This window comes from Plectropomus leopardus, chromosome 2, assembly GCF_008729295.1.
Source record: "Plectropomus leopardus isolate mb chromosome 2, YSFRI_Pleo_2.0, whole genome shotgun sequence".
Classification (NCBI taxonomy): domain Eukaryota; kingdom Metazoa; phylum Chordata; class Actinopteri; order Perciformes; family Serranidae; genus Plectropomus; species Plectropomus leopardus.
In genome coordinates this window covers 38,895,801-38,923,500 of record NC_056464.1, presented here as the reverse complement: position 1 = coordinate 38,923,500, position 27,700 = coordinate 38,895,801, and the positions used below count along the sequence as shown (strand labels likewise).

The 27,700-nt window shown below is 41.8% G+C and overlaps 1 protein-coding gene across 3 annotated transcripts in view; it reads left to right on the top strand.

Moving 5' to 3' along the window:
* The window catches only part of rbpjl (recombination signal binding protein for immunoglobulin kappa J region-like), a 41,514-nt gene extending 14,620 nt beyond the window's left edge, over nt 1–26,894 (top strand). For 2 of the 3 annotated variants that reach the window (XM_042510641.1, XM_042510625.1), the window contains exons 7-13: nt 458–632; nt 1,694–1,831; nt 5,662–5,774; nt 8,790–8,930; nt 9,012–9,167; nt 10,096–10,199; nt 15,208–15,722. In XM_042510641.1, coding sequence (XP_042366575.1) covers nt 458–632; nt 1,694–1,831; nt 5,662–5,774; nt 8,790–8,930; nt 9,012–9,167; nt 10,096–10,199; nt 15,208–15,508 — 1,128 coding nt within the window. In that variant the 3' untranslated portion in view covers nt 15,509–15,722. Of the gene's footprint in view, nt 1–457; nt 633–1,693; nt 1,832–5,661; nt 5,775–8,789; nt 8,931–9,011; nt 9,168–10,095; nt 10,200–15,207; nt 15,723–26,632 lie in introns of those variants that run through there. The other variant, XM_042510633.1, reaches the window with a different exon arrangement.
* The last annotated feature ends 806 nt before the right edge of the window (nt 26,895–27,700 follow it).

Sequence of the window (27,700 nt, the reverse complement as noted above, 5' to 3'; positions counted from 1 at the left end):
CCTGCAGTGTGGGTTAGGGTTAGGGTGTGTCTGAGCGACAGACAGATCTGTGTCTGTTTACCCAGACGAGACAATCACCTCGTCTATCACAGACCGCTGTTGACTCGACAAACAGTCGTGTCTGACAGAAAAACTATGCTGCTGTAAACTCTGTTTACTCGCCTCCTCCTCTTTCACTGGCTGACAAAATTAAAACAAGACGTCTTACGTCCTCGTCGCTCCGTCAAATGAGCCAGTATCACTTGTTATTAGAAAGACTGTTTTTAAGAATTAAAAACCTTCAGTTATGTTTTCAAATATTTCTTCATCTGCGAAAAAATCCCTGAAGAATCTCCGTCTTTTCGACATTTTTAACATGCTGCATCGCAACGCAGCCTTTGAGGAGTTTCAGTGTCCTGGAAGTACTAAGTCACTCACTCGCTAAATGGCTCGCTCACTTGTCGTTTTTCCTCATCAGATGTTTGCGTGTGCCAAGTCCCTGTTCATCTCTGATCAGGACAAGAGGAAACATTTCTGCCTGCTGCTGCGACTCTTTTTGGGCAACAGACAGGAAGTGGGTTCGTTCCAGAGCCGGATGATCAAAGTCATCTCCAAACCGTCTCAGAAGAGACAGTCCATGAAGAACGCCGACCGTGAGTCACCTGTCTGTGTTTTTTCCATCCAGCAAATCGATTTTATCATTTAAGAAACACTTTCACTTTTGAGCAGATATGCTTAAATCTAATCCACACATTTTATGTGCAGTTTTAGTTCTGTTAACAAACGTTTTGTAAAATTTGAAAGTCCTCTTTTGCTGTCTTTTCCTCTTATAACTTTCATTAGTAATTTCTAACATGTGAAAACCTCAGAGGATGCTCTCAGGTTCAGCTGAGTGATTGGTTGGTTGTTATGTGTCATGACCTTTTGTATTTGTGGGGTCACTGCAGAGTCAGACTTATTCAGTCACACACACACACACACACACACACACACATACACACAGTAACTTGAGTGATCTGACGTCACCTGATCTGCTCTCTCAGCTCAGACTGATGTCTCCTTTAACTGCATGTGTGTGTACGTGTGTACATCTGTCTTTGTGAGGACCAGTTTGAGTTTAACACTGTGGAAAATGGGGGTCGTATGCAAAACACATCATCTGGTGGAGTTTTGCTGGCTCTCAGGCTGTTGTTCAAGCTACAGACTCCACCTCTGCAGTATAGAAGTGCATCAGGAGGCAGATCCGCCCCTCTCTCTCTCTTTCAAACTCAGACTCAGATCAAATGGTAAAACTAGGCGGCACTGATCAAACTTGAACAAAACTGTCTGAGTTGCCTTTTTTCTCCTTAAATGTATATTTAAAACATATTTTAGTACCCTGTGCCACTGTAATACAATATTGTGTCAGTTTGCATCACGTCACCAGCAGGAGTGTTAACTGGTTGATTGCGCTGCTGTGCATTCAAGTAGTTTTAGGTAAGTATAGATAGATGAAAGGTGTGTGTGTGTGTGTGTGTGTGTATGTGTGTGTATGTGTGTGTGTGTCTGACAGGTTGCAAACGATGCATCGACCAGTAAAATGCACATTCCTGCAGACAGAGAGGGACTGAGCCTGAGTTCCTGTTTCTGTTGAACAGTGTGTGTGTTTCTGTGTGTGTGAGTTTAGTTTTTACAGTATCTCCCTGTTTCTGTGTGTATGTGTGTGTGTTTTCAGTGTGTATATCGTCGTGCTCCAGAGTCGCTTTGTTCAACCGTTTACGCTCACAGACGGTCAGCACTCGTTACCTTTCAGTGGACAGAGGAGCCTTCATCGCCAGCTCCAGACAGTGGACAGCCTTCACCATCACCCTGGGTGTGTGGGTGTGTGTGTGTGTGTGTGTGTTCGTGTGTCACCACTTGTGTGTTAACTGTATGTGAGTCAAACATTGACTTATTCCTCACTGTGAGGGTCGTATTGTGGTCATTATATCCCTGAATGGACCGTTTGAGGTAAAGAAAAAGAAAAAAAAACAGATGATCAAAAAGTGGTTTTACAATCCAGATATTTATCATGAATGTAGATTTTTCCAAAAGAGAAACTCCACCCTGAATTTTAATTATTTGCTCTGTACACGTAGCAGCACAGAGTATAAAAAGAACACAACACGTGACCCCTCACATACCGCGCTACATTCAGAGCTTAACAAGATCTCCGAGGCTCACAAACAATAACGTTAAATGCACTGAACAGCAGGGTTACAGCTGCGCACTGACACTCCCCCACAGACACACAGCACAGAGACTCTGGTAGTACAGCTGCTCGCTCTGCAAACACACGAAGCCAACAATGAAGTTATAAAAACTGCAGTTCCTCTAATGTCCACTTGAGGCCGACCACAAAACAGAGTCAATCCCTATAAACCTTCATGTTAAAATGCCGAACTTTACAGCAGAAATAAACATGTTTTCAGTCTGGAACAAAAAAAACTATTTGGTCTCTGTTGCTAATTTTAAGGCAATTTCCATCACAGATTAAGCGACACTTACAAAAAGTCGATAAAACACAATTATGAGATGCCTGCATTTGCACTGAGTGATTTTTTTTTTTTTTTAACTTTATTGCCAGCCATCAATAACAAGCAATTAACAGACAACAAGTCAAAAACAAAAACAACAACAACAGCCTTGAGACTGGGCTACCCATATTGAAATATGTATACATATATATACACACATATATACCATATACAAAATCGAATAGTGATGAGACAAACGACTAGTTGAAAATAAAATAATAAAAATAATAAATAGAAACATTTCCCTTACTAATACAAAATTCCTAACTCAGATAGTCAGTGACTGGTCTCCACCTCCTTTTAAAAATCCTTACTTTTAGTTGTAACTGAGCGGTCATATGTTCCATTATGTATACATGTTTGACTTTTTGTAACCATTGAGTAATGGTAGGAGGGTTAGGGTTCAGCCAGTTAATAGTAATCATTTTTCTTGCAATCATCAACAAAACATGCAATAAATAACATTGGTCTGCAGTATACAAGTGGTCAGGTAGTACATCCAGCAAAAAAAACACAGGTTCCAGGGGTAAATCCACTTCCAAAATTTTCTCCAGCTCTTCTTTGATGTTTTTCCAAAATGTCTGTATTTTTGGGCAGTCCCAGAATGTGTGTGTATGGTCGCCAACCATGCCACAGTTCCTCCAACATTTGTTGCCAGAGTTGTTTTTAAATATCGAGGTTACTAGTGGCGTCCTAAAGAACCTAATTTTAACCTTCCAGTCAAACTCTTTCCAAAGCTGACTTCCAATCCCTCTGTGACATGCTGTACACATATTTTCCCACGTTTCATCCTCCACTACTGTATTTAGCTCCAATTCCCATTGCTGTTTAATGTGTAGTGTGTTTTCAGATAAATCTATCATTAATTTTTTATATATATGGGATATTTGTTTTTTGGGCAAAGCAGGTTGCTCAGACAGATGTATAAAATGCATTTCTATATTTGTGGGTTCTTTTTTAATATCTTCCCAGTTTGTATTTTTTGTAACATAGTGTCGGATTTGTAAGTACCTGTATAAATCACTGGGTGGTAGTGAAAACTCCTCTTGTAGTTGTGAAAAGGATTTGAACAAATGTCTGTCGATTAGTTGGTTTATTGTGATTAAGCCTCTTTCCGCCCATCTTTTATAGGCTTTATCATATATAGATGGTAGAAATTCTATATTCCCCACTATGGGCATTGCTCGAGATATAACCAGGGTCCCTTTTAATCGATTCTGTACCAAATTCCAAACCTTTAGTGTGTGTTTGATCCATATATTATTGATTTTAATTTTTTTTTTGAGACTGCTGACTAAGAAATGGGAGATTCGATAGTGGTACCCCCGGTAAGGAGTTTTGTTCAATAGCGACCCATCCTGACTTTGAGTCCTTGACAACCCATGCTGCCACAGCCCGTAACTGGGCTGCCCAGTAGTAAAGTTTTAGATTGGGTAATCCCAAACCTCCCTTCTCTTTGGTCGACATCAGTATTTTCAACCGTATTCTTGGTCTTTTGTTTTGCCAGATGAATTTTGATATCATTTTATTTAGTAACTTAAATGTGGATTGAGGTACTAGGACAGGTATGGACTGAAACAAAAATAATAGCCTAGGTAAAATATTCATTCTGACCGTCTCTATTCTGCCAAACAGTGACAGGGGGAGCACATCCCATCTCTCCAGATCATTTTTGATTTCTTTAAGTATGCACTGAGTGATTTTGTGCGACTTCTCCTCTGGTGATAACATCCCAGTAACCATGGTGATGGATGTTCAAGACATTAGCAGCTTTATTTCTATTTCAGCCACCGCGCTATCCGTCATTATTTCCAATCCAAGGCCACGCAGGCATGTTATGGAGTCATGATGGAAAGATGAGCCCCTTTTACGTGGGAGCGGCCACGTATGAGGGATTTCTGGGAGCTGATAGTCCACGATTTCACAGAGGAATTTTGGATTCAAAACTTCCAGATGATCAGCTCAACTTTCTCAGAGTTATGTGATGCAATAACAGCTCTTGTAGCTCCTGCTGCATCGTGAAGGAGCCAGTTCGTGCTGACAGGCACATAGACACAGCATCATGTGACCTAAAAAAGGTCACATGCCAAATATGACTTTTTACAATCACCTGAAATATCACCACATGCAATAAATGGGAGTTTTTGCTGTCGTTGCTGAAGTGTAAAAACATCCCTGCTGTTAAATGAGGCTCGATGATCAGTGATCAGGATCAGATTCATCAGAAATGAGCAGGTCGACTTCCTTTAATGCCATCTGGCAAACTTTTATTCAGTATTATGAGAAAATAACAGTGTGATGCTGTTTACAGATTTTTGCTATCATTTGGATTTAGGAGCCTTTGATTTATTTTTAGTTTTTTAGATGAGGGGGTCTAAATTTTTGTGTTGGTTTCTTTAGAGTTCTCAATCTCAACCTGAGCCCAACAGGTCCCAGCCTCACCTCAACTCACCTCCTGCCCAGTGCATGCTGGGATAGACTTCAGCTCCTCACAACCCTGAAACTAGAGAAGCTGCCAAGAAAATTAATAGATGGGTGGATGAATGCGAGACGATTTCAGACATGTTTGGCTGTTTTTCTCTGCATTCCTTCAGCTGGAGTCTGTCCACGCCACAACGATAAACACGCTGCATCATCTCGGAGATATATACATCTGTGGAGTCAAGACACTGAAACGGGGTGAACACCGGCATCAAACACGTTAGCTTCCAGTCGCTAGACGGCGCCTGTCACCACCCGGCCGGTCGGCATAAATACAGTCAGTGTGCGAGCGGTTACTCCCCCAAACACGCCTGGAAAAGTCTGAAGGTGTGAGGTTATTTATTTAACACAGTTAAACCCGCTGCACACAGACCTCCCACAACCTAAACCTCAGTCACCCAGTCTGCAGCCCCTCGTCTCTACTGTCACCACACACACACACTCACACACACACGCTTTTTATTTGTCTTTATTCATCTGTTGGTTGAAATGTAGGCTGTAGTTTGTTTGTTTTTAATAGGAAATTTTTAATCAGACTGTAATGACTTGAACTGAGTGTGTCAGTGAATGTGTATGAATATTTATGTGTAATTCGTGTGTGTGTGTGTGTGTGTGTGTGTGTGTGTGTGTGTGTGTGTGTGTGTAGTGGAGGGCCAGCGTGCTGACCAAAGGGACTTTGTGCTGAGCGAAGGCTTCATCTGTTACGGCTACGTGGTCCAGTTAGTGTGCACAGAGTCTGGAGTAGCTCTGCCACCCATGGTAACACACACACACACACACACACACACACACACACACACACACAGATAAATGATTACAGACCTCTCTATTGCATTACACAGTAAAAAGTCCCTGAGCGTCTTTATAAGCAGCAGCTGTATACTTGTCTCCTTTTCTTCAGCGTAACAAACAAAGTCGCATTAAAAGGACCAGTGTTCAGCAGTGGTAAAATATCCTCACAACAGCTGGATTTCCTTCATCGCTCAGCTCAGGAAATTAAAACAATAACAACGAGGAATTTAGAAAAGTCTGTTAACTCGGTGTTTAACCCTTTGACACCTGAGCAAATTGGCTTGATTTCTTTCAAAAACATGGGAAGAAGCTACAAGTTGTAAGAAAACTGCCTATAACTTACAGAAAAGGAAGAAAAACAATAAGGTGGAAAAAAGATAAATATCTGTATCAATAAAAATAAATACAGAAATTGTAATATAATTGTAATAATTGTAAATATATTTTTCTGGACATTTTCCTTATTTCTTAGTATTACCTTCTAATAATCTTTCTTAATTTAATAATTCCAAACATTTCTTGCCAAGTCACTCATTTTCCTTTGAGCCATGTTTTTCAGATAAATCAAACCATTTTTTTCAGGTTTCAGAGGTTTAAATTCATGTGAAAGGCACCTGAGATCTCTGAGAAACGCTCTTTCATTCTGCTGTGTATGTAAATATTTAGTGAAATGACAATAAAACTGAACTGAATTGAACTGAACGTAGTACAAGAAAAGCCATGTTGTTCCAGGTTTCAAAGGGTTAAATTTCTATTACTCTGGAAATACGCCCCGCTGACAAGATCCTGAGCGAGACTCTTAATTCCTTCAGTCATGCAAAATATGGAAAAGTCATGGACTTCCACAGTCTCGTGTTCCAGGCCTGGAAAAAAATCTATAGAGTTTTGGAAAAGTCCTGGAATTTTGTTGCGTGTGTTTAAATTAATTGTTGGGATAATCTTCTGGGGATAACTTCCCACATGATGTAACATAACAGTGAATTTAGCTGTTGACGTAATGTAGCTTTAATATGAGTCGATTAGGGCTGCTCGATTTATCGTGTTGTGCCGTAGTCGCACAGAATGACACAAATGGGCGCACTGGCGTGGAAAAGCAAAAAATAAAAATGATAAAACCTCCCTGTCGGCGACCACCGCCACGCTGCCTCTGTGGGAAACACTGCAGTGGGTTCATCTTTCTGCTTATGTACGATAAAAGTTTCCCCGTATGAGTGTTTGTCAGACCACAGAGGGGCGAAGAAAGATGTCTGTCTTCTCTGATTATACGACGTTTCTTCCGCACAGTTTAGCTGTAATCTCTCTGAGTCTGTATGTTTTACAGATGTGAGTTTGTGCAGCTGTTACATAACCTGCTAATCCCATAAATGCTGTTATTGTTAAACCCGACCTCCACTTTAAGTTAAACTTAGACAAACCTCTTAGCAGAAAACCCTCACAATTCGCTGAGCGGACTCTTTCTCCTCCGAAACTGCTGTCATAACAACCCCAGCTGCTGCCTGACGCGGAAGCTACGTCCGCACGCCGCGCCTCGATATGTTTTTGCACTTGAGGCCTTTTTGCTTCACGGTTTGTTTGAAGGCAGAGAAATGTTTCCTGCTGAGTCGTTTTGCGTGACGACGGCTCGGCTCTGTTGTTTGGTTTGTGGTCGGCGTTCGGGCGCTGAAGAGGTGAGGGGGGACGAACAGACCGAAACGTTCAGCTTGGATCAGCAGCTCTGAAAAGACTTAAATATAAGGGTTTTGATTCTGTGCGTGCGGCGCAGTAAAGGGTGTGTTTGAATGTGTTAATACTTAAGATCGGGGGCTCAAGGTCTGCAGATACCAGAAGTAATTCATCGTGCAGACCACCTGGTTTTTATTCAGAGCGCACACCTTTTTTAAAATCCCATCACCGAGCCGTCCGCTGGCTGCGTCAGCTTCCTGAGGGCAGCTGTGTTATGTTTCAATTTAAACTCTAAACTCTGCATTTGTTATGTCGTATAGCTCCTGTACGTTTGTATGTTTTTAAGCTCTGTTGTTGCTCCCCAGAGACTTCAGAGTTCAGTCATGTTAAACATTCAACCCACATGAGAATATAAGTATGCAGTAATTCTGGTTTATGCCTAATTATGACTTTTTATGTATGTTTCTTAGGAAGAAGACTCTTCCTTGCTAAGTTACAAAGTTGCCTCTGAATATTAAAAATATAATGCAGGAGCTCAGGATGTTCGAGTACCTAGTTAGTTAGTTCTTTTTTTTTCAAAATGCTAAATAAAATTGGAGAACAAAATAAAATATGAGCAATAAAAACACCAGAAAACCCATCGGACATATTCAGTAAACAAACGTTAAATATTTAATGTCCCAAAAGGAGCAGGAGGAAGTGAATACTTATCGAATCCTACCGTTTTTAAATTTTAAAAAAAATGTAAAAGAATTTTAATTTTAAACATGATCGTTACCAATTTCTGCCCCAATATTCACCATAAACACCGTGATCTAATCTAACGAGACTTAAGATAAAAACAAGAACAGATCGATCCGAATACACAGACACACACACACACACACACACACACACACTTCCCTCTCTGTTCTACCAGCTCATATCCTTCAGTATATTGTTTATATAAACATGTTTAGATTTACATGTTTTCAGTTAAACCTGTGGACTCGATGTTGGTCTCGTTTTATTTCTCTGGTTCCTCCTCACAGAGCTGCCGCAGTGGCTGCACACTTTCAGTCTTTTCAAAATGAGTTTTTGCTTTATGAGAAATTCCTGTGAGTGTGTTATGACGTGAGTCCTAAAGGAATCCACTGATGTGCCTGATTTGCCGCATCAGTGACGAATTTAAAAGCCTCCGTCCATAATTCTGATACCGTGACAGAAAATATCCTCTTAATTATTCAGACAAAATGACATTTGGAGTCCAAAATACATTCCCGAGATTTTAGGTGAAGCTTCTCGAATTCATCTTTTCCCTCGTGTCGTTCGTGTCTCAAGGTGATCCGTAAGGTCAACAAGCAGCACGCCATCTTAGACGTGGACGAGCCGGTCTCTCAGCTCCACAAGTGCGCCCTCCAGTTCAGAGACGATCCAAACACGTACCTGTGTTTATCCAACGACGCCATCGTGCAGTACCAGGTGAGACCCCCTCACTCTCCGCCTCTGTCTTCTTCTGCTCCTCCTTTTCAAACGTCTCCTCCGTCCTCTCCGTCCCTCCAGGCTCCGTCCAGCGTCAGAGACCCCAGCAGGGTGGTGCTGAACGACGGCTCCTGCTGGACCATCATCGGAGTGGAAGCAGTGGAGTTCACCTTCAATCAGGGTCCCGCCTGCATCCAGACACCAGTTACTCCTTTCCCCGTCATCACTGGGCTAGAGGTGAGCTCGACGGTAGACGGGTACTAACACACACACACACACACACACACACACACACACACACACACACACACACAACAGCTGGGTCTAATCTTCATAGCAGCTGCTGATTTTAATCAACTCATCCTTCAACTACAGAGATGTTGCAGCATCAAAGACTTTTTTTTCTATTTTTTTAAACTTTATTTAAAAAATGACAAATAAATCCACCTTGTACTTGTCAGTTTTACTAAGTATGTATGTGAACGTGATATCTCAGGAACGCTACAGGGGAAGTTAATGTGGCACAAAAGTTTGAGTGGACTCACTGAGGAACTGATTTTGGTGGTCAAAGGTCAAGGTCATGGTGACCTTGTATTAGTCTCATTCTTGTGAAAGACACATCACAAGAGCACCTTTTTGTGCCCCCCGTCAGCGATAGCAGAGGCCTGAGGCGTGTTTTTGGGTCCGCACGTATGCATGGCCATTCCTGACTTTCCACAAATTTGGTAAAAACATCCACTTAGACGTAATAAACTAATAAGAATCTGGTGGTCAAAAGTCAAAGTCACGGTGACCTCGAAAAACATGTCTCAAAGGATATAATGATGAAGTTCGGACATTTTGTATCAAAGATGTTAAAGTCAACTTCACTGTGACGTCATAATGTTCTGCAGAAACACTTTTCTGTCCGTTACTCGGCGTCATATCTCAGAGAAACTCGCCCGCTGTGTGGAGGCAAACGAACGCATGGAGATATTTGTAGATTAATTTAATTATAAAATCAACCACAAAAGATGTAAAGACGCTCTGTCACCATCATTAATCACCATTATGTTGTAATGTTAGCAGCTGAAAATAATACAAACGCGCGTGTGTGCGTGTGTGTGTGTGTGTGTGTGTGTGTGTGTGTGTGTGTGTGTGTGTGTGTGTGTGTGTGTTACTGCAGGTGAACGGTGGAGGACATGTTGCCATGTTGGAGATCCAGGGAGAAAACTTCAGCCCTCATCTCAAAGTCTGGTTTGGAAACAGCGAGTCTGAGACGATGTTCAAGTGAGTGAGACACAGAGACAGAATGTGAGAGGACAAAAGACATTTATTAAAGTCAACAGACAGTAAGAGGAGAGGACGATTAGGATGGAGAGAGGCAGTCAGACGTGATGATCTGATACAAGAAAGATGAGGGAGATGAAGGGGAAATCATACTAAAATTAACCCTTTAAAATCTGTCGCGATGTCACTTCACCTCACAAGTATTTAAAGATTTGTGAGAAAATGGTGCAATTTCTTTCTAAAACATTAGAGAAGGGTAAAGTGTAACTTGGTAAGAAATTTTCCACAAATTGCAGGAAAATGTTGAAAAGCAAGAAAAACACATTTCTAATTATCATAATAACATATTTAGAATTATGTTACAGAATTATTATAATTTTTATGCTTTTTTGAGGTCATTTACTTGTTTGTTTTTTGTTTTAATTTTTTAAAAATAATAATTTTAGGTAATTTTCTTGTGCTTTTTGCTAATTTTTCATTTCTTCTTTCATTGCTCAATGTCCTCTATATGTCTTTGACAGAATTCAAGGTTCAAGCTTCAAAGTTGTTGTTTTTTTTTTTAGTCATACCCAAGGGTAAATCCAAGACGAGATATCACAACAAGACAGATTTAAAAGATATTAAAACAAAATACATAAAAACAAGCATCTTCTCGTATTAAAATATTAAAATAGTACCAAAGAAACAGAAGAACACACACACACACACACACACACACACACACACACACATATACACACACTCACTTGAAGCCAGTCTGCTCAGGTTTCAAAGGGTTAAAGAATACCATCAGTGTTTTAAGCTCCTTTAAGCTTTAAGGTGACGTACAGCAGCAGCAGATAAAAAGCTCATCAGGACAGACGTTTTTTATCCGTCAGCGTGACGACGTCTGAACGCAGTGACCCAGAAACCCGACAGGAGGGCAGAAACCTCCCCGCGGGCCTGTAAACAGGTGTACAGTGTTACCTGCAGACACTCGGAGCAGCACTTGTCATTATACTTTACTGGCCGGCTGCTCTGTTGTCTGGTTTCCTTTAATAGCTGCTGGAAAGTCGGGGGGCCTCTTAGGAAAAATATTTTGTTTCAGACGTTTTTTTATTTTGCTGCAGATCTGACAGAAGGAACGACACTTCAGGCGAATAAAATACCTGCTTTTTTTTGGATAAATTAAACCTTTTAGCTGTTCGAACGGTGAAAACGTGAAAGTTAGACTGAGAGCAGGCAGACGTTAAACTGTTTGCTGTGGTTGTTTGATTAGAAAGTGGTAAAAGTGTCACACTAGTTTGAGAGCGCAATTTTGGCCTTTTCTTCCACCCAATTTCTTGGTTTTGTATCCCGAAGTTATTATGAATAAATAGTTGTGATTGTGATTCGGTCTCTATCACAGAATAAATAATAAATAATCTCGGTTTATAGCTGAAAGAGGGCAGATGTCCACCTGAGTCAGACACACTTCGTATTTGTGCTACAAAGTTATCTGTCGTTGCTTTATGTTGCGTGCAGGTGTATTTAGTGCTAAAATGCTGTCACATGTTGTTGCTGTGTTGTTGTTTCGTACTGTTGTTCTGCTGTTTTACTTGGTTTGTGTTCTGTTTTGTGAGTTCCTGTTTGTCGTAGCTGTTTGTGTCTTTATGGCGTCCTGCTGCTGTTGTTTTTTTTTACCGTTTTATAGCTTAATAAACATTTTGCAAAGGACTGCAGTTTAAAATTAGCCTGCTGGCTAACGCTGGCACACGAATGTGTGTTGTCCTTAAAAATAAAATAGAATACAAATAGAAAATGCTTGTATACTGGGACGAGGACAGGAGTCAAACTAACCGGCCTGATCGAGCTTTAACTGTAGCTCGACTAAACTGTGCGTATAAACGTGTTGACTGTCCTTCAGCAGAGACATCGACATATTGCATATGTAGCATTTTTGATTTACGTTCAGGTGTTTTTTTCGAGCAGATAAGTTACACATCGAACTTACTGGACGAGTCATCTTCACCTGAAAATCATCATATTTTCCAAAAAAACAAACCACAGTTTCCGGCAGGACAGACTGAACGTATGTTTTTCTTTATGGAAATTCCTCAACAAACAGCAAAATAACTGCTTTCAAATTCTGGGTCAACTGAAATATAATTTGCTCAGTTACATAATATTTGGTGCGGGAGCGCCACTTAATTTGCCATAAAAGCGGCTTTTATTGAGCAGCCGGCTTCACGGACCTGAGCGCTGTCGCTTAAACTGAACTTTAATTTGCCCCTCGTGCTGCGCTCGGCTCTGCAGCTGCTGCCTCTGCGGCCAAACGAGAAGCAACGGCACGAAACAGCCATAAATAAAAGAAAATATGACCCTTCGACTGATTGTTAAAGCAAAAATCCACCTAAAGCAGAAACTGTTGACACAATCACCTCAAACCTCTTAAAGGTTCAGTCCACCTCTGAACAAACGACAGATTCAGACGCTGAAAAACAGACACGGTCCTGACGCCCCCGAGAAAAAAGAAAGAAGGAAAGAAAAAGACAAGGATAAGAAAGAAAGGAAGGAAAAAAGAGAGGATGGATGGAAAGAAGGGCAGAAAAGAAAAGACAAAGGGAAGAAGGAAAGAGAGAAAGATTGAAGGATGAACACCCTGATGGAGGGACGGATGAAAGAAAGAGAAGGACAGAAGGAAGGACGAAAGGAAGGAAGGATGGATGGACCGAAAGAAGGAAGGAAGGAAAAAAGACAGATGGATGGATGGATGGATGGACTGAAAAAAGGAAAGAGGGAAAGAGAGGAATATAGAAAGTAGAATAGAAAGAGGAAAGGACACACTGATGGATGGACGCAAGAAAGACAAAAAGAAAGAAGACTGGAGGAAAGGACCGATGGCGGGATGGAAAGTAGGGAGCAGGAAAAGAAAGAAAGAAGGAAGAAGGAAGGAAACAGTATGGACAGAGGGAAGGAAGGAAATGGTTTAAACTTGTTTTGTTGTTCTCTCTCGTTCAGAGAAAGAAGCTGCTGTTTTTTTCAGAGGAGAAAGAAGGCCGACAGCTTTACTGAAATATTATAAATGAACTAATATAAATGTATTATTATAAATGCATTATTATAAATGAATTAATATAAATGAATTAATATAAATGTATTATTATAAATGAATTATTTTAAATGAACTAATATAAATGTATTATTATAAATGCATTATTATAAATGAATTAATATAAATGAATTAATATAAATGTATTATTATAAATGAATTATTTTAAATGAATTAATATAAATGAATTATTATAAATGCATTATTATAAATGAATTAATATAAATGTATTATTATAAATGCATTATTATAAATGAATAAATATAAATGAATTATTATAAATGAATTAATATAAATGAATTATTATAAATGAATTATTATAAATGATTAATATAAATGCATTATTATAAATGAATTAATATAAATGAATTATTATAAATGAATTAATATAAATGTATTATTATAAATGAATTAATATAAATTAACTAATATAAATGCATTATTATAAATGAATTAATATAAATTAACTAATATAAATGCACTAATATAGTGCATTATTATAAATGAATTAATATAAATGAATTAATATAAATGAATTATTATAAATGACTAAACGGCTGAAAATATTGTGGACAGTGGTGAGACTGAATCCTCTGAACTCTGCTCAGTTTAGCTGCGTTCATCTGTTTTCGGCGTCTGAGCCAAACCTGCAGCCGAGAGGCATAAAGAGTCGTCTGTGGCGCTGAAACGCAGCCGAGGAGCTCGGCTCTCAGGGAGCAATCCTGTCTCTAACTCTGGAGACGCTACAGAAACCTTCAGTCCGTCTCCTCGCGGAGTCTCACGTGACGCACCCTGAATCAAAACGACCTCTCTGACGTCACAGTCCGCCTCAGACCCCACACCTGAAGTGCTGAGGCATCAGGGTCTCGGGCTGAGCGCGGCCCGCCGCCGGCTTCTGCAAATATTCCTGCCATCAGCAGCAGCTCTGCAGCGGAGAGGAAAGCCGTATTTATGTAACGCAGCCGTGCACAATGTGCTGTTTGTACCAGGAGCTGCAGCCAATTAGGAACACGATCCCTCGCTGCCGCGCACGCCGACTGTAGCGTAGCTTTCTATGAAGCAACTTTAGACATAAAAGAGCACTGAAGGTTTCTGCAGCTGCTGGTGTTTCCTGTCAACCACAGAATGATGTTTAGTCTGTGACAGAATCACCTGATGATCCACTTCCACAGCTCAGTTCTCAGTCCTTTCTCTGCTCGTGATTGTTGTTGTTGTGGTTGTTGTTGTTGTTGTTGTTGTTGTTGTTGTTGTTGTTGTTGTTGTTGTTGTTGTTGTTGCTGCTCCTCAGCTGTGAAACCTGTAAGCCCATGCTCTCACACATGAGCTCATCTGTTTCTTCAGTTTTGAAGGTTCAGTTACGTGGACTATAAGTCTTGTTGCCTTAACCCTTTGAAACCTGAAGCGACATCACTTTTCTTGTGCTGCTTTCAGAAACGTTTCACAAGTAATTAAAACTTTGAACCCTGACAAAAAAGTGAGGTAAAAGAAACATACATATAGTTATAAGAATTATAAATATAGTTTTCAGGACATTTTTCCTTTTTTTGTATAATATATCTAATAATCTTCCCACAGCTAATTTTTCGTCATTTTCTTCTCACGTTTTACCACACTTTTTCCAGTTTTCTGGACATTTCTCGCCAAGTTGCTGATTGCCTTTTTTCCAAAATTTTCAAAAGAAATCACACCAATATTTTCATTTTTTCGGAGGTTTAAATGCTTGTTAAAGGTGTCTGAATGCAGCGCAGCAAAACTGATGTTGGTCCAGGTTTATAACCGAAAACTGGGTCAGATCACAGTTGTATCTCAATAAAAAATAATAATAATAATAATAATGTTATGTTTCATCCTCTGTCTAATTATTTTGTCCAGTTGAAATAAAGGAAGTTTTCCAGTAGCACATTTTATCACAGACGTCTCCTTGTTTTTTCCTCTCAGGTCTCCTAAATCTCTGCTCTGCGTCGTCCCCGACGTCTCCGTGTTCAGCGACGGCTGGCGCTGTCTCCGCCGCATCATCACCGTCCCTCTGTCTCTCATCCGATCGGACGGCCTGATTTATCGCACGTCCTTCAGTTTCACCTACACCCCCGAGCTCCAGCCGCCGCCGTCCGTCCGAGGAGCGGCGGGAGGAGGGAAGAGAGACGGAGGGACGGAAGGAGGCCCGCAGGAGGACGTCCTGTTAGAGACCATCCATCAGGAGTTCACCAGAGCCAACTTTCACCTCTTCATGCAGAGTTAACCTCAGGAGGAGGAGACGCCAGGTGAATGTTTGGAGCAAAGTGTGATTACACGTCTTTTGTTTTGGATCAATGCTGATGCTGAACTGTGCACAGATGCTGATTCTTATTCTGTTAAACGCTGACTTTAACTGGGCCAAAACACTCAATGAGATAACTATGAATGATGCTGATTATGAGATAAATACTTTTCTGTCCACTTAAGTAAAGACGGCCAAACATGTCAATATTAAATTCAGACTGCTCCAGTTTCTCTGAATTAACACGACTTCTTTTAGAAAAGGTGACATCACAACGAGAAGAAGGCAACACAGCGGACTTAACAGTCAACCAAGACTTTTTTTTAAATTGCAAAATCTCCAATCACCAGGCAGGTTTCTGTTAACCCTCAAATTGCACAAATTAAAATTGCGAATATATAAAATATGCCACATGGAAACATGTCAATTTCGGAAAAACTCCCATATTTTGCAAAAAAAAAAAAAAAAAACGTTTTTAGGCTTGCAGGAGGTGGTAATAATGACAGGCTTAAGTTTAGCATAAATGAGTCCTGATCCTGAGAGAAATACGATGTTCAGAGGTGATGAAAACAACCAAAAAGAGGAAAAGTAACCGTGACTGCCTGAAGGAGTAAAACAAAGAGTTATAGAGAGTTACGGTGTGACGGACAGAGCGACGGCAGCGAGCAGGAGGAAGTTTTTCTGGAGATCGAACACGCGAGCTGAAGGCCGAGTGTTGTGAGAGAAAGCAGCCGTGAAACTCTGTCTGTTTCCCATCTGATCCTTCGAGAAGCTTTCAACCTAATATTCTGCCAAAAGATGGAGGTCAAAGTGTAATCTGAGTGTGTGTGTGTGTGTGTGTGTGTGTGTGTGTGTGTGCGTGTGTGTGTGTGTGTGTGTGTGTGTGTGAATGGCACTTTGTTGCTCCGCTGTAACTGTAATAATTCGGGTGGGTTTAGCAGTGAAACGTCAGCCTGAGTTTCTCCCTGAAGATCTCTGAATGTTTTCAGTCACTTTCACAAAAGAACTTTGTTGATTGACTTAAGAGATCAGTTCAGTTTTGGCTTTTTTTTTTAAAGAAAACTATCAAATAGTGCCAGTGAGGAGAAGTAATGCACCTTTTTAACCCTTAAACCTGATGCAATATCAGTTTTCTTGTCCTTTATTCAGACGCCTAATTGTTGTTTTTTGTTTTTTTTTTTTTTTAGAATATGGCTGTAAAGGGACTAATGGGCATGATGATGGGCGTGATGATGGGCGTGATGATGGGCATGATGATGGGCGTGATGATGGACGTGATGATGGGCGTGATGATGGGCGTGATGGTGGGCGTGATGATGGACACGATGGTGGGCGTGATGATGGACACGATGATGGGCGTGATGATGGGCATGATGATGGACATGATGGTGGGCGTGATGATGGGCATGATGATGGCGTGATGATGGGCGTGATGATGGGCGTGATGGTGGGCGTGATGATGGGCGTGATCATGGGCATGATGATGGGCGTGATGGTGGGCGTGATGATGGGCATGATGATGGACACGATGATGGGCGTGATGGTGGGCGTGATGATGGGCGTGATGGTGGGCGTGATGATGGGCGTGATGATGGACGTGATGATGGGCGTGATGATGGGCGTGATGGTGGGCGTGATGATGGACGTGATGATGGCGTGATGATGGACGTGATGATGGACGTGATGATGGGCATGATGACGGGCATGATGGTGGGCGTGATGATGGGCATGATGATGGCGTGATGATGGACGTGATGATGGGCATGATGACGGGCATGTGTTTCAGTGCCGAAACATTGCATCAAAATAGTGATTTTTGACAGACAATGTGCAGGAGTTTCTCTAAGTTGTGATTTTTATGAAACAAACTTGTCTGCAGACGAAACAGAACAGGCAGCTTTAGATGGATATTTACTGCAGGTGTGTTGATCACACTAATGATCAGCTCTCACGAACACAAACCTCCTCATGAACAGGTGACGTTCATCAGGCTGAAGTCTGATTTGGAGCATTTGTACATGCAGATGTATGAAAAATTTAAAGATTTAAGTTAAAAATGTTAAAAAAAAAAAAGCTGTCACACAAAGTCCAGTATATTCAGTTGTTCATTATCAGTTCATGAAAGTCAGAGCGTGTCGAAGTTAAAGTTTCCACGATCGACATTAATGCTGCTACAGCTTCACCTCACGCTCCAAAAAAACGAGATTGGACCTTTTTTTTGGGAACAGTGGGGTTATTGTGTTCTGTTTTCTGTTGCCTGTGATCTTCAGCTGTACTACACATCTGATAAACAGCAGACGGCAGAGAACAGCGATGAAATCCTTCGGCTCACGTCCAACACGTCCACGCCTGCCTCACATTTTGTCCCTTTGTCTCCTTAATGCCCTCGTCCTTATTCCAGTAATCCAATTAATTAAAGTGTCTGGTAGCAGCAAAAACTCAACAAACCAACAAAGCCGACATCGCCCGACTCTCCTCTTTGTTCCGACTGTACGTTTGATCTCTGGAAGTTAAGTTTGGAGTCATTAAGTTTGTGTAGTTTCTTTTGTTCCAAACAAGTGAAGCAGCAGATAATCACACAGGCATGACGGGACCTCCCACATGGCTGCGCTGCTCTAAAGGAAACCCAAAATTCATTCTCGTTTCACCCGTCACATACTTTTCATTCTTCACACGGGGGCTTCTCCTCAGCTCAGACAGAATGTGAGGGAGTCCTTTGGGGATTTTTCAGAGCAGATTCGCAGAAAAAAAGTGGTCTGATGTAATATTTGTGTTTGATAGAGAGACACAGAGTAGATATCCAGTAGATGTGGTGACGGTGCATCAGTGGAAGTCTGTCTGTTGTTGTTCCTGAAGAACAGCACGCCGAGGTTCAGTGACGACCTGAAACGAACTCGCAACAATACCGCTCTGTGTGTGTGTGTGTGTGTGTGTGTGTGTGTGTGTGTGTGTTTATGTCTTTGTGTGTGTGCTTGTTCATCTTCCTTTGTAATAACCAAATCAAGTTTTAGACCTTGACAGCGAGGACATTTTGTCCTTCAGACAAACCTTTAAAGGGCTTTTTTAGGGTTCAGATCATAGACTGTATATAAAGATGGACGATGCGCCCCCACTTTCCCCCGCTGTGCTTAAGTGAGGCTAAAATTTTTGGGAACAGGCACTGCCATCTTGTGCTGGTGATGTCATTTGGAGCCGGAGTCTGTGCAGTAGCGATATCTGCAGTGGGGGATTTCCCGCCAAAACACCTGTTGACCAATCACGAGCAGCTTCAATGAATGCGAGTACATGGATTGGCTCTCCCAGCTGTCAGTCATGGCGTAAAAATCCCCTTTTTGTAAAATGTAATAACTCATTTTAACCAAACTTATCATAAAAATAAACCGTTGAACAAACACCAGAATGATGAGAATTACCTTCAGTGACTGAAACCGTCTTTGGGAAACATTTGTTTGGCGTTTACTTCAAGATTTTAATTTGGCCTATGTCTTCTCACTAACATGGAGGGGCAGGCTTTATAACCTATACTGCAGTCAGACACCAGGGGGCGGCACAGATATGAAAGTTACACTTTTGGGAAAACTCATGTTATTCATCTTTATACACAGTCTGTGGTTCAGACTTTTTAAGGTTCAGGTTTCAGTTAGACTCAGATTCTGGTCACAGCTGTGGTTAGATATTTAGTTGTGATGGTTAAAGGATACTTTGCAGATTTTCAACCAGCTTTGTTTTAAATCATTGTTGGTAGTATGTGTAAATGGACTGTGGTAAACTCCTCCCACTGAAACGTTACAGGATGATGCAAATTAATGCAAACTCATCATCTGGTGATGTTTTTCTGGCTCTTGGACTGTTCGAGCTACAGACCGTCCCTCTGCAGTATAGAAGTGCATCAGACTGCTGGTGATGTGTGTGGGGGACATTTTGGGGGACAGGATGCAGCCGGATGGAGCTGGTCCCGTGAGCGTGAGTGCAGGCAGGTGGGGGAGGATTTTGTGTGAGAGTATGGAGTTTGCTTCCCGTTTGGATGTGAGGGTGTTTTCTTTTACACTTTACCACGTGCTTCTTTCTCCTAAAGCTAACCATCCGTGACTTTGTTGCCTAATCCCATCCATGGTTACGGGCCGCACTGTAAACATAAGGACCGTGTTGCATCATCACACCATATACATCTGTTGACATCACGGCAACGGCATCCCTGACGCAGAAGGATACCTAAAACCTCACAAGTACACGCAGAGGGTCACTGACAGAGCGGCGAGTTTGGATGACAACGTGTTGGTCGCTCTCTCTGTCTTTCAGACTCGGACCGGAATCCATTCAAACGCTAAAACTCAGCAGTGCTGATTGAACCTAAATGAAGATTTTGTTACTTCACTGCCCATTTCTCTCCTAAAATGAAACACATCACGGTAACGGCATCCTGGAGCGGAAACAGCTGACGCAGGAGGTCGCTGACAGAGCGGCACCATGTGAGGAGTTGGGATGAGAAGGCGTTGGTCCATTGGAGCATCTTTGGGTGTTGAAACGGGAGTTTTAGGGACAAATCTGCATCAACTGCGTGATGCTGTCATGTCGATATGAGCCAAAATCTCAGAGGAATGTAACGAAGGCCTCCAGCTTCCCTCCATACCTCACGTGTCGGGTATTCTGAGAGGAACCGAGCGCCATGTGTCTCTCTTCCTGCACTCTTTCTCCCTTCCTCTCCTCCTCCTCCTCCTCTTCCTCATCATTAGCAAGACAAACATGTGCGAGAGGAGGAGGAAGGAGACGGGCAGAAACACAAGACCGCTTGCTCTCAGGGCTCCTAATCTCTATCATGTGGCAGAAACTTCAAACTGAGAGATTCACGTGCCCAAAACACAGACGCCCGCCACGTTTTCCCTCCATCCCTCCGTCCTTCCTGATGAATGAGAAGCTATATGAAAGGGCCCATTCTTAGCTTCTCATCTGCAGGAACACACCTTCATTCTTCATTCGGGCCCCTCACCTCCACCTCCACTCCGTTACATAAAGACTTAAGTGACCGTAAAGCCTCCGCAGTAAAAGGTCGTTTTTGTTATTTTGCTTCTCTGCACCACCAAGAATGAGAAGGACAGTTTGAGGTTTTTTCTAACAAATGGTCATTTAAAAGCAGCTTTTTTTTCTGCGACATAATAGTTAAAAACAATTAGTCGCAGGATAATTTCCAGACTTTGGTTTGGTGTTAAGAGTAAATTCATCTTTGATTCAGTGTGTCAGATTATGATTTATTGTCCTGTTTTCTCCTGATAAAATATGTTTAAATATATTAATAGAGTTACTGCAGCAGCTGCCAGTCATTCAACTGTTTTCTTCCCGTTACGGCTGCGCAACATGACGAAATATATCTTAGGTTCAACTTTGAATGATTCGATTATAACAGTACATTATTTAACTTTATGCTTTACTCTGTGTACACTAATAAGCTTTATAATAACAGCAGTTTATCTAACTTTATTTTATGGAGGTAGCTACTTAATTTGTAACTGTAATCCATTTAATAATATTTTTGTAGTTTACAGTAGTTCAGAGGAGATTTCAAAATATTGTGATATATATCGTGTATTGTGATATAGCCTAAATATATTGTGATATTATTTTATAGACGTATCGTCCCGCCCCACTTCCTATCCAAGCTTCAGATGCCTAAACATTGAGTGTACATTCAAAAGAAGAGTACATCTTTTTTCCACACAAATAGTGGAATTTATAAAGGATGAATGTGCAGCGACAGAAGGCGGGTCTCCATTAACCCTCAAATTGCAGAATTAAAAAGGCGAATATTAAATACACCTCATGGCAACATGTCAATTTTCTGGAAAAACTTCCATTTAACGCTCGCATTAGGTGGTACTTCAGGTGATTCAAAAAAGCCACATTTTCCAAATCTGCAATGGAAACAATTTTTTTGTCTTTTCTAGGTCACATGATGCTGTGAGGTCACATGTTGCTGTGAGGTCACATGATGCTGTGAGGTCACATGATGCTGTGAGGTCACATGATGCTGTGTCTGTGTGCTCGTCAGCAGGAACTGGCTCCCTCATGATGCAGCAGAAGCTACAAGAGCTGTTATTGCATCACATAACTCTGAGAAAGTTTTGAATCCACAATTCCTCTGTGAAGTCGTGGACTATCAGCTCCCAGAAATCCCTCATACGTGGACGCTCCCACGTATAAGTGGCTCACCTTTCCATCATGGCTCCATAATAACGCCTACGTGGCACCGTTAGTGCGGTGGCTGTAATAGAAATAAAGCTGCTAATCGTTTGAACATCCATCGTTTTCCATACTTTAAAGGGGCTGCGTGATGCGCAGACAGGAGGAGAGTTTCAGGTTGATAGAAATCTTCTGTTGTTGTAACTTTAATCAGAAACAATAAGAGGAAATCCTCCGGGGTCCTTTTTGGGGCTGAAGTTTGTAAAAGAGGTGAAGAGGTTAAGGTCGGGATTATCTTCAGTATCAAGGTTAAGAATAAGATAAGGGTTAAGCTCAGTGTTGTGTTTAATGTCCGAGGGAAATTGGATTAAAGTCGTGAGTCCTCACAGTGAAAACACACACACACACACACACGTGTGTGTACGTCTGTGTGGAGCCATATTAAAGTGGGGCCCTGGACCTCATATCCCTCGCCGTGTGGTCGAGGGGCCCCGTCTCTCTGGGATCTCTTTGTGTATTACAGTGGGATAAAGGAGCCTACTGTCCAAACCTGCTCTGCTTTACCACAATCCTCTTCCTGTATGTCATCACCTCGACATCAGTGTGACGGACAGGCGGCGCGGCGAAGAAAGAGAGGAAACATGAGAAAATACACACATGCAAAAAAAAAGAGGATACGAAAAAAGAGGCACAGCGGCAAAAACGAGCATGAAAAGAGAAAATATGATGAGAAGTAAAGGCCAGCAGAGACGATGCAGATACTGACTGGAGGAAGAAGAAGGTTTTTAACAGATGACGTCTTAACCCTTTAACACCTGGATCAGTTTTGCTGTGCTGCATTCAGATGTCTTTCACAAGCATTTAAAAACTCTGGAACTTGAGAAAAATGGTTTGATTTTCTTTAAAGAAAATGTGGAGGAGAATCAGTGCGTAACCTGGCAAAAAATGTTCAGAAGATTGCAGCAAATCAGAAGAAAAGTGACGAGAAAATGACCTGAAACCTGTGAAACATGATGGCCGCTGAGGAAGACACGCAATATTTTTCATTTGGAAGTTTTGATGTATGTGTTTTAATATTTTTTTTTTTGGTTTATTTTTTTGATATACTTTTTTTTTTATATATATATATGTGTCCTGTGCTCTTTTGCTTCTTTACCTGCTAACTAGTCTTTTGCACTTTTATTTATTACCACGGAGCACTGGACTTTGTTGTGATTTATTATTGCCAAAACAGGCTTGAAGTAAAGTTTTTGTAACTGTCTTTTTGGTAAATCTTCTTGCTGCCAGTAAAAAGAAAAGTAAATTTTAATAAACAAAAAAATCAATAAGAAAATTGCCTGAAAATTAGTTGTGGTGGATATTATCCAAAAATTATGGAAAAATGTGCAGAAAACTATGATTCTTATAAAAAATGTATTCAAAATTATATTACAGGTTTTTTTCTTATTTTTAGGTAATCTTCTAACTTTTTCATAATTTTGGAACCGTTTTTTGTTAAGTTGCTCATTGTTTGCTTTTCATGTTTTTCACAGAAATCAAACCGTTTTAAAGGGTTAAAGGTAGAAGACAAGAAAAGTTTTCTCTAAAGAAAAAGAGCCGTTAAAAGCGTGGAGACAACAGGATCCAACACGAAGACGCTATCAGCGTGTCCCCAGAGCAGAAGACTCATCGGAGGACGTGTCCTCTGCGTCCTCTGCGTCCTCTCTCACAGCTGTCGGGCTGCCGTCGTCGACAGAAGCTCTCGGAGACGAATCCTCCCGTCAGCCGCAGAAATATGAGCAGAATGCTAATTGTCAGAAGCTAACGGAGCGTGAGAAATACGAGAGGAATGCTGATGATGGTTAATGGAGATTACACCCAGGTGGCGGCGGTGGTCGTCCCGGGAACAAAGCGGAGTTCGGGGAAGATGATGGGAGGATCATGTGAACGCTGACGACCGTCTTTTTCCATGAAATGACTCAGACACAAATTATTTCTTTACTCTGAACCTGAAGCAGCTCTCAGATCAGTTTTCTTAACCGACACACGGCGCCTTCACGCTTCAGGGCGATTAAAAGAGATTCACAGATTTTTGAACTTTAGCTCTGAGCTCGTTCTCCAGGTGTTCGGGGGTCTTCCTCTCGCTCGCCTTGTGGATGCCTCATCATACCTGCTTCGTTATTTCTTTCTGTCTCTTCTCAGCGTGTGACCAATCCAGCTCCACTTCCTCTTTTCAGCTGTCCTTCTGTTGTCTCGTGTTTGGTGCGTTCCCGCAGGTTGATTTTGTTAGATGTGTTTGGACAGCAGATCCAAAAGACACGTCTAACATCTGGTTCAGACCGCACGATTGCAGCGTGACACGGCGTCCCAACGGCTTGAATCGTGAACGGCGATATGACCCCTGAATGGCTGATCTGACTGTGACTGCTGGAACAGACGCACATGCTGCGCGGTCTGAGACGGACGTTAGAGCGTGATTTATGAATGTCTGCGGCACGGTGACGCGTTGGTGGTCTTCCAGGGTTCAGATCAGGTTTTCATGTCGATGTTGAAGATTGAGAACTTGGTCTTGAGTGACATGTTTTTGAATGTCTCGATCTTGAATGCTGTTTTTGCTTCTCTGATTCTTGACTGTACGTCCTCGTCTGTCCCACCATCCAGCTTTTAAACCTCCCAGGTGTAAGAATCAGTCGACCTCTTCCGATGACTGGTCCCCAACCGTTACAGGATTCATGCTTTTGTTGTTGATGCGCGTGATTTTGGTTTGTTCCATTTATTTTGGGTCTAAGTGCATCTTCAGCTGTTTGTAGCAGTAGAGATTTATCTTTTATCTGCTGCTGCTGCAGAAAGTAGTGCCATGTGATGTCAGGATTTTCTGTCAAACTCCACTGGACGCCAGTCTTTTTTATTGATGTTTTTTTGTTTCAATGATCCAGCCGATACATCGGAGGAAAGCAGGCGGCTCTGTCATACTGCAGTGAGCACTTTTCGAAGTCGTCAAATACAGCTGCTTTTGCGGTCTGCTTATGCCGATAACGACATAATATAAGGAGCACGAAGGTCCCTGCAGGGGTCCGTGTTCACTTCATGTTTGAATGTGATGTTTTTTTCTTACCATGAGCCACCATGAGTTTTTCTAATCTTAACCATCCGTCACTGCACGTGCGTTTGTTGACGTCTCGCCGTTGGTCTCCATGTGCTTTTGTTGCTGAAACATAACCACCTACAGCGTAATCTCACCATGTGACGTGTTCACGGTGACATCACGGTAGCGACATCCCGAAACGTCAGCAGATGCAGAAGGATAACTAGAGCGTAAAGCGTAGACGCGGCGGTCCACTGCAAAGCGGCGATATGCGACGACTTTGGATGAGAACGTATTAGCGTGTCCTGATACGTTTTCTGGATATGTTGATTTATTTTGGGGAGATTTATTTTGGATAATTGTTCTGTGTCAAATACAGAGAGATTCACAGTGGCATGAAAATTGCGAGTGAATAATTTTTGTACTTTAATATATTTTTGGGGGTCGTAGCAACAGTAACCAGGGGCAAAAGTGTCATGTCGTCCGTCTTCATCCAGAAAGTTTGGGTCCATGTGGGACATCAGACACACAAACAAGCCTTCAGTCCCGTCCTGACGAGAACAAATAGAGATGTACATTCCTCCTGTTCACTGCCACTGTGTGTGTGTGTGTGTGTGTGTGTGTGTGTGTGTGTGTGTGTGTGTGTGTGTGTTATATAATGAGAGGGTTTATTTGATTTTCAAAGACTTTCTAACCATCTATCTGTGGTATGTGTGTGTTTGTCTAACAGCTGCATCAATGGATTATGTCTCATGTCTCAGTGTGTGTGTGTGTGTGTGTGTGTGTGTGTGTGTGTGTGTGTGTGTGAGCAGATGTTACCCCGCTGATCCACAGCATTGTGTGTGTGTGTACATACAGTCTGTCTGTGTGTGTTTGTGTGTCAGTGACTGCGCAGAGGAAGTTACCCCAGAAACCCAGAAATTTCGGGGTCATTTTTCGAGCGAGACAGTGAGCGGAAAGAATTTACGAGGCTCCGCAGACATGAAACGCCTCGTATGTTGGCGCGAACAGTGTTTTACGAGCTAACAGCGAATATCATCCATCATCACCAAACAGTCAAACAAGTCTGAAACAGCCCGCGCTCTGAGACTCACCTGGATGCGGAAATACCGCACAGGTGTGTCGGCCGAGCGTACAAGTCGACAGGTTGGTGGATGATGAGTGTCGCTGTTATGTAATGTTTCTTTTTAGGTCAGCTGTTGGCGAATAAATGGCAGGAGCTGCGCTTCACAAAGTTTTGTGAGTCTTTCTGGTGCTGTGGTGATGAGTGGAAGCTACACGGCACGATGTGAAGTATTAGCGCCATTTTTTCATTGTTCTGTTGTTTTGTCAAATTTCTTTATTTACCCCGACTGTGGTGTGTTAAAAATGAACTTTATTCTTAGACTATTATCAGATATATTGTTGCTTTTTAATTAAAGAGGACAGTTTTTAAACAAATACTTGTTCTCTGATGCAGAACACTGAAGGGCAGAGAGACACGATAAAGGCCGCAGCGTTTTTTCAGCTCAGACACTTCGATGGCGTCACTAAATATCTGTGGATGTAAAACTGTGGGCACACGTTACTTTGGATGAGGGGAAGGTGAGGAGGGAGAGGACAGACATGACGGTGTGTGTGTGTGTGTGTGTGTGTGTGTGTGTGTGTGTGTGTTTGTAACATGTTCTCAACACAACTCATCAAACACTGACGTTTGGTCAGAGACCAAAACCGACACAACTGAGGATTTTACATGTTAGACTTTTATCTGTCGCTCTGATCCAGACTGATATAAACTCTGTGTGTGTGTGTGTGGTGTGTGTGTGTGTGTGTGTTTGTGTGTGCGTGTGTGTGTGTGTGTGTGTGTTTCAACGTCTGTTGACCTGCAGTGGAGCTTACTGACCTTCACATCCTCCCGCCAACCTGTGAACTGAATGCCACAGGACCCCTGGGAGAACACATACACACACACACACACACACACACACACACACACACACACACACACACACACACACACACACGGCTCCATGTCACCAGATACAAAAACAGGCACTCAGCTGAGGATCAACAGGAAGAAGTGTCCAACAGATTTCCTTTTTTTTTTGCACATTTAGGTAGGAATGATTAAAAACTACACACACACACACACACACACACACACACACACACACACACGCACACACCCCGGTGGTTCTCCAGCTGCAAAGTTACGATCAAGCGTCAGAAACAGGGTTCTGGTCAGCGGAAACAGGGAAGTTAAACTCTGTTTGAGGCGCTTTCACCAAACTGATGTGGATTCATCGTAGACGACTGAACTCTTCAGACCGAGCGGCTCTCATGATAAACTGACTGAATTATAATTTCATTAATTTCATGACATTAGTGAGAGAAAATGACTCAGCAAACAGACAAAGGATGAAAAACATGCACAGGATTATGTTTGTTTTGATTTTTGTGATGTGAGACAAAAATAAAGAGACGACTGAAGAAGTCCTCACAAGTACTGTATAATTATCTCAAACAGACAGTGTTGGCTGGGTTACACGTGTGTGTGTGTGTGTGTGTGTGTGTGTGTGTGTGTGTGTGTGTGTGCGTGCGTGCGTGCGCGTGCATGTGTGTGTGTTTACTCTGAAAACGGCTCTATTTCCTGACAGGAAGCATTTACCCGCAGGGATACAATCCAGGAAGGTTAGTGAAACACACACACACACAAAAAAAATAATGGCGACAAAAAATAAATGTTTATTGTCCATTTTTCACTTTCTCCTTCAGACTGTGGACGAACGTCAGAACCTGAATTGTGTTATGAAAGTTTTATTGACTTTAATGAAGACCATCCTTAAAAAATAATGTGCCAAAGATTTAACCCTTTAAACACAAACAAAAACTGATGGAGGCGGCGGTGGACCAGCAGCTCCTGTGTTCAGAGAGGTAAAAATAGAGTTTTCGTAAAT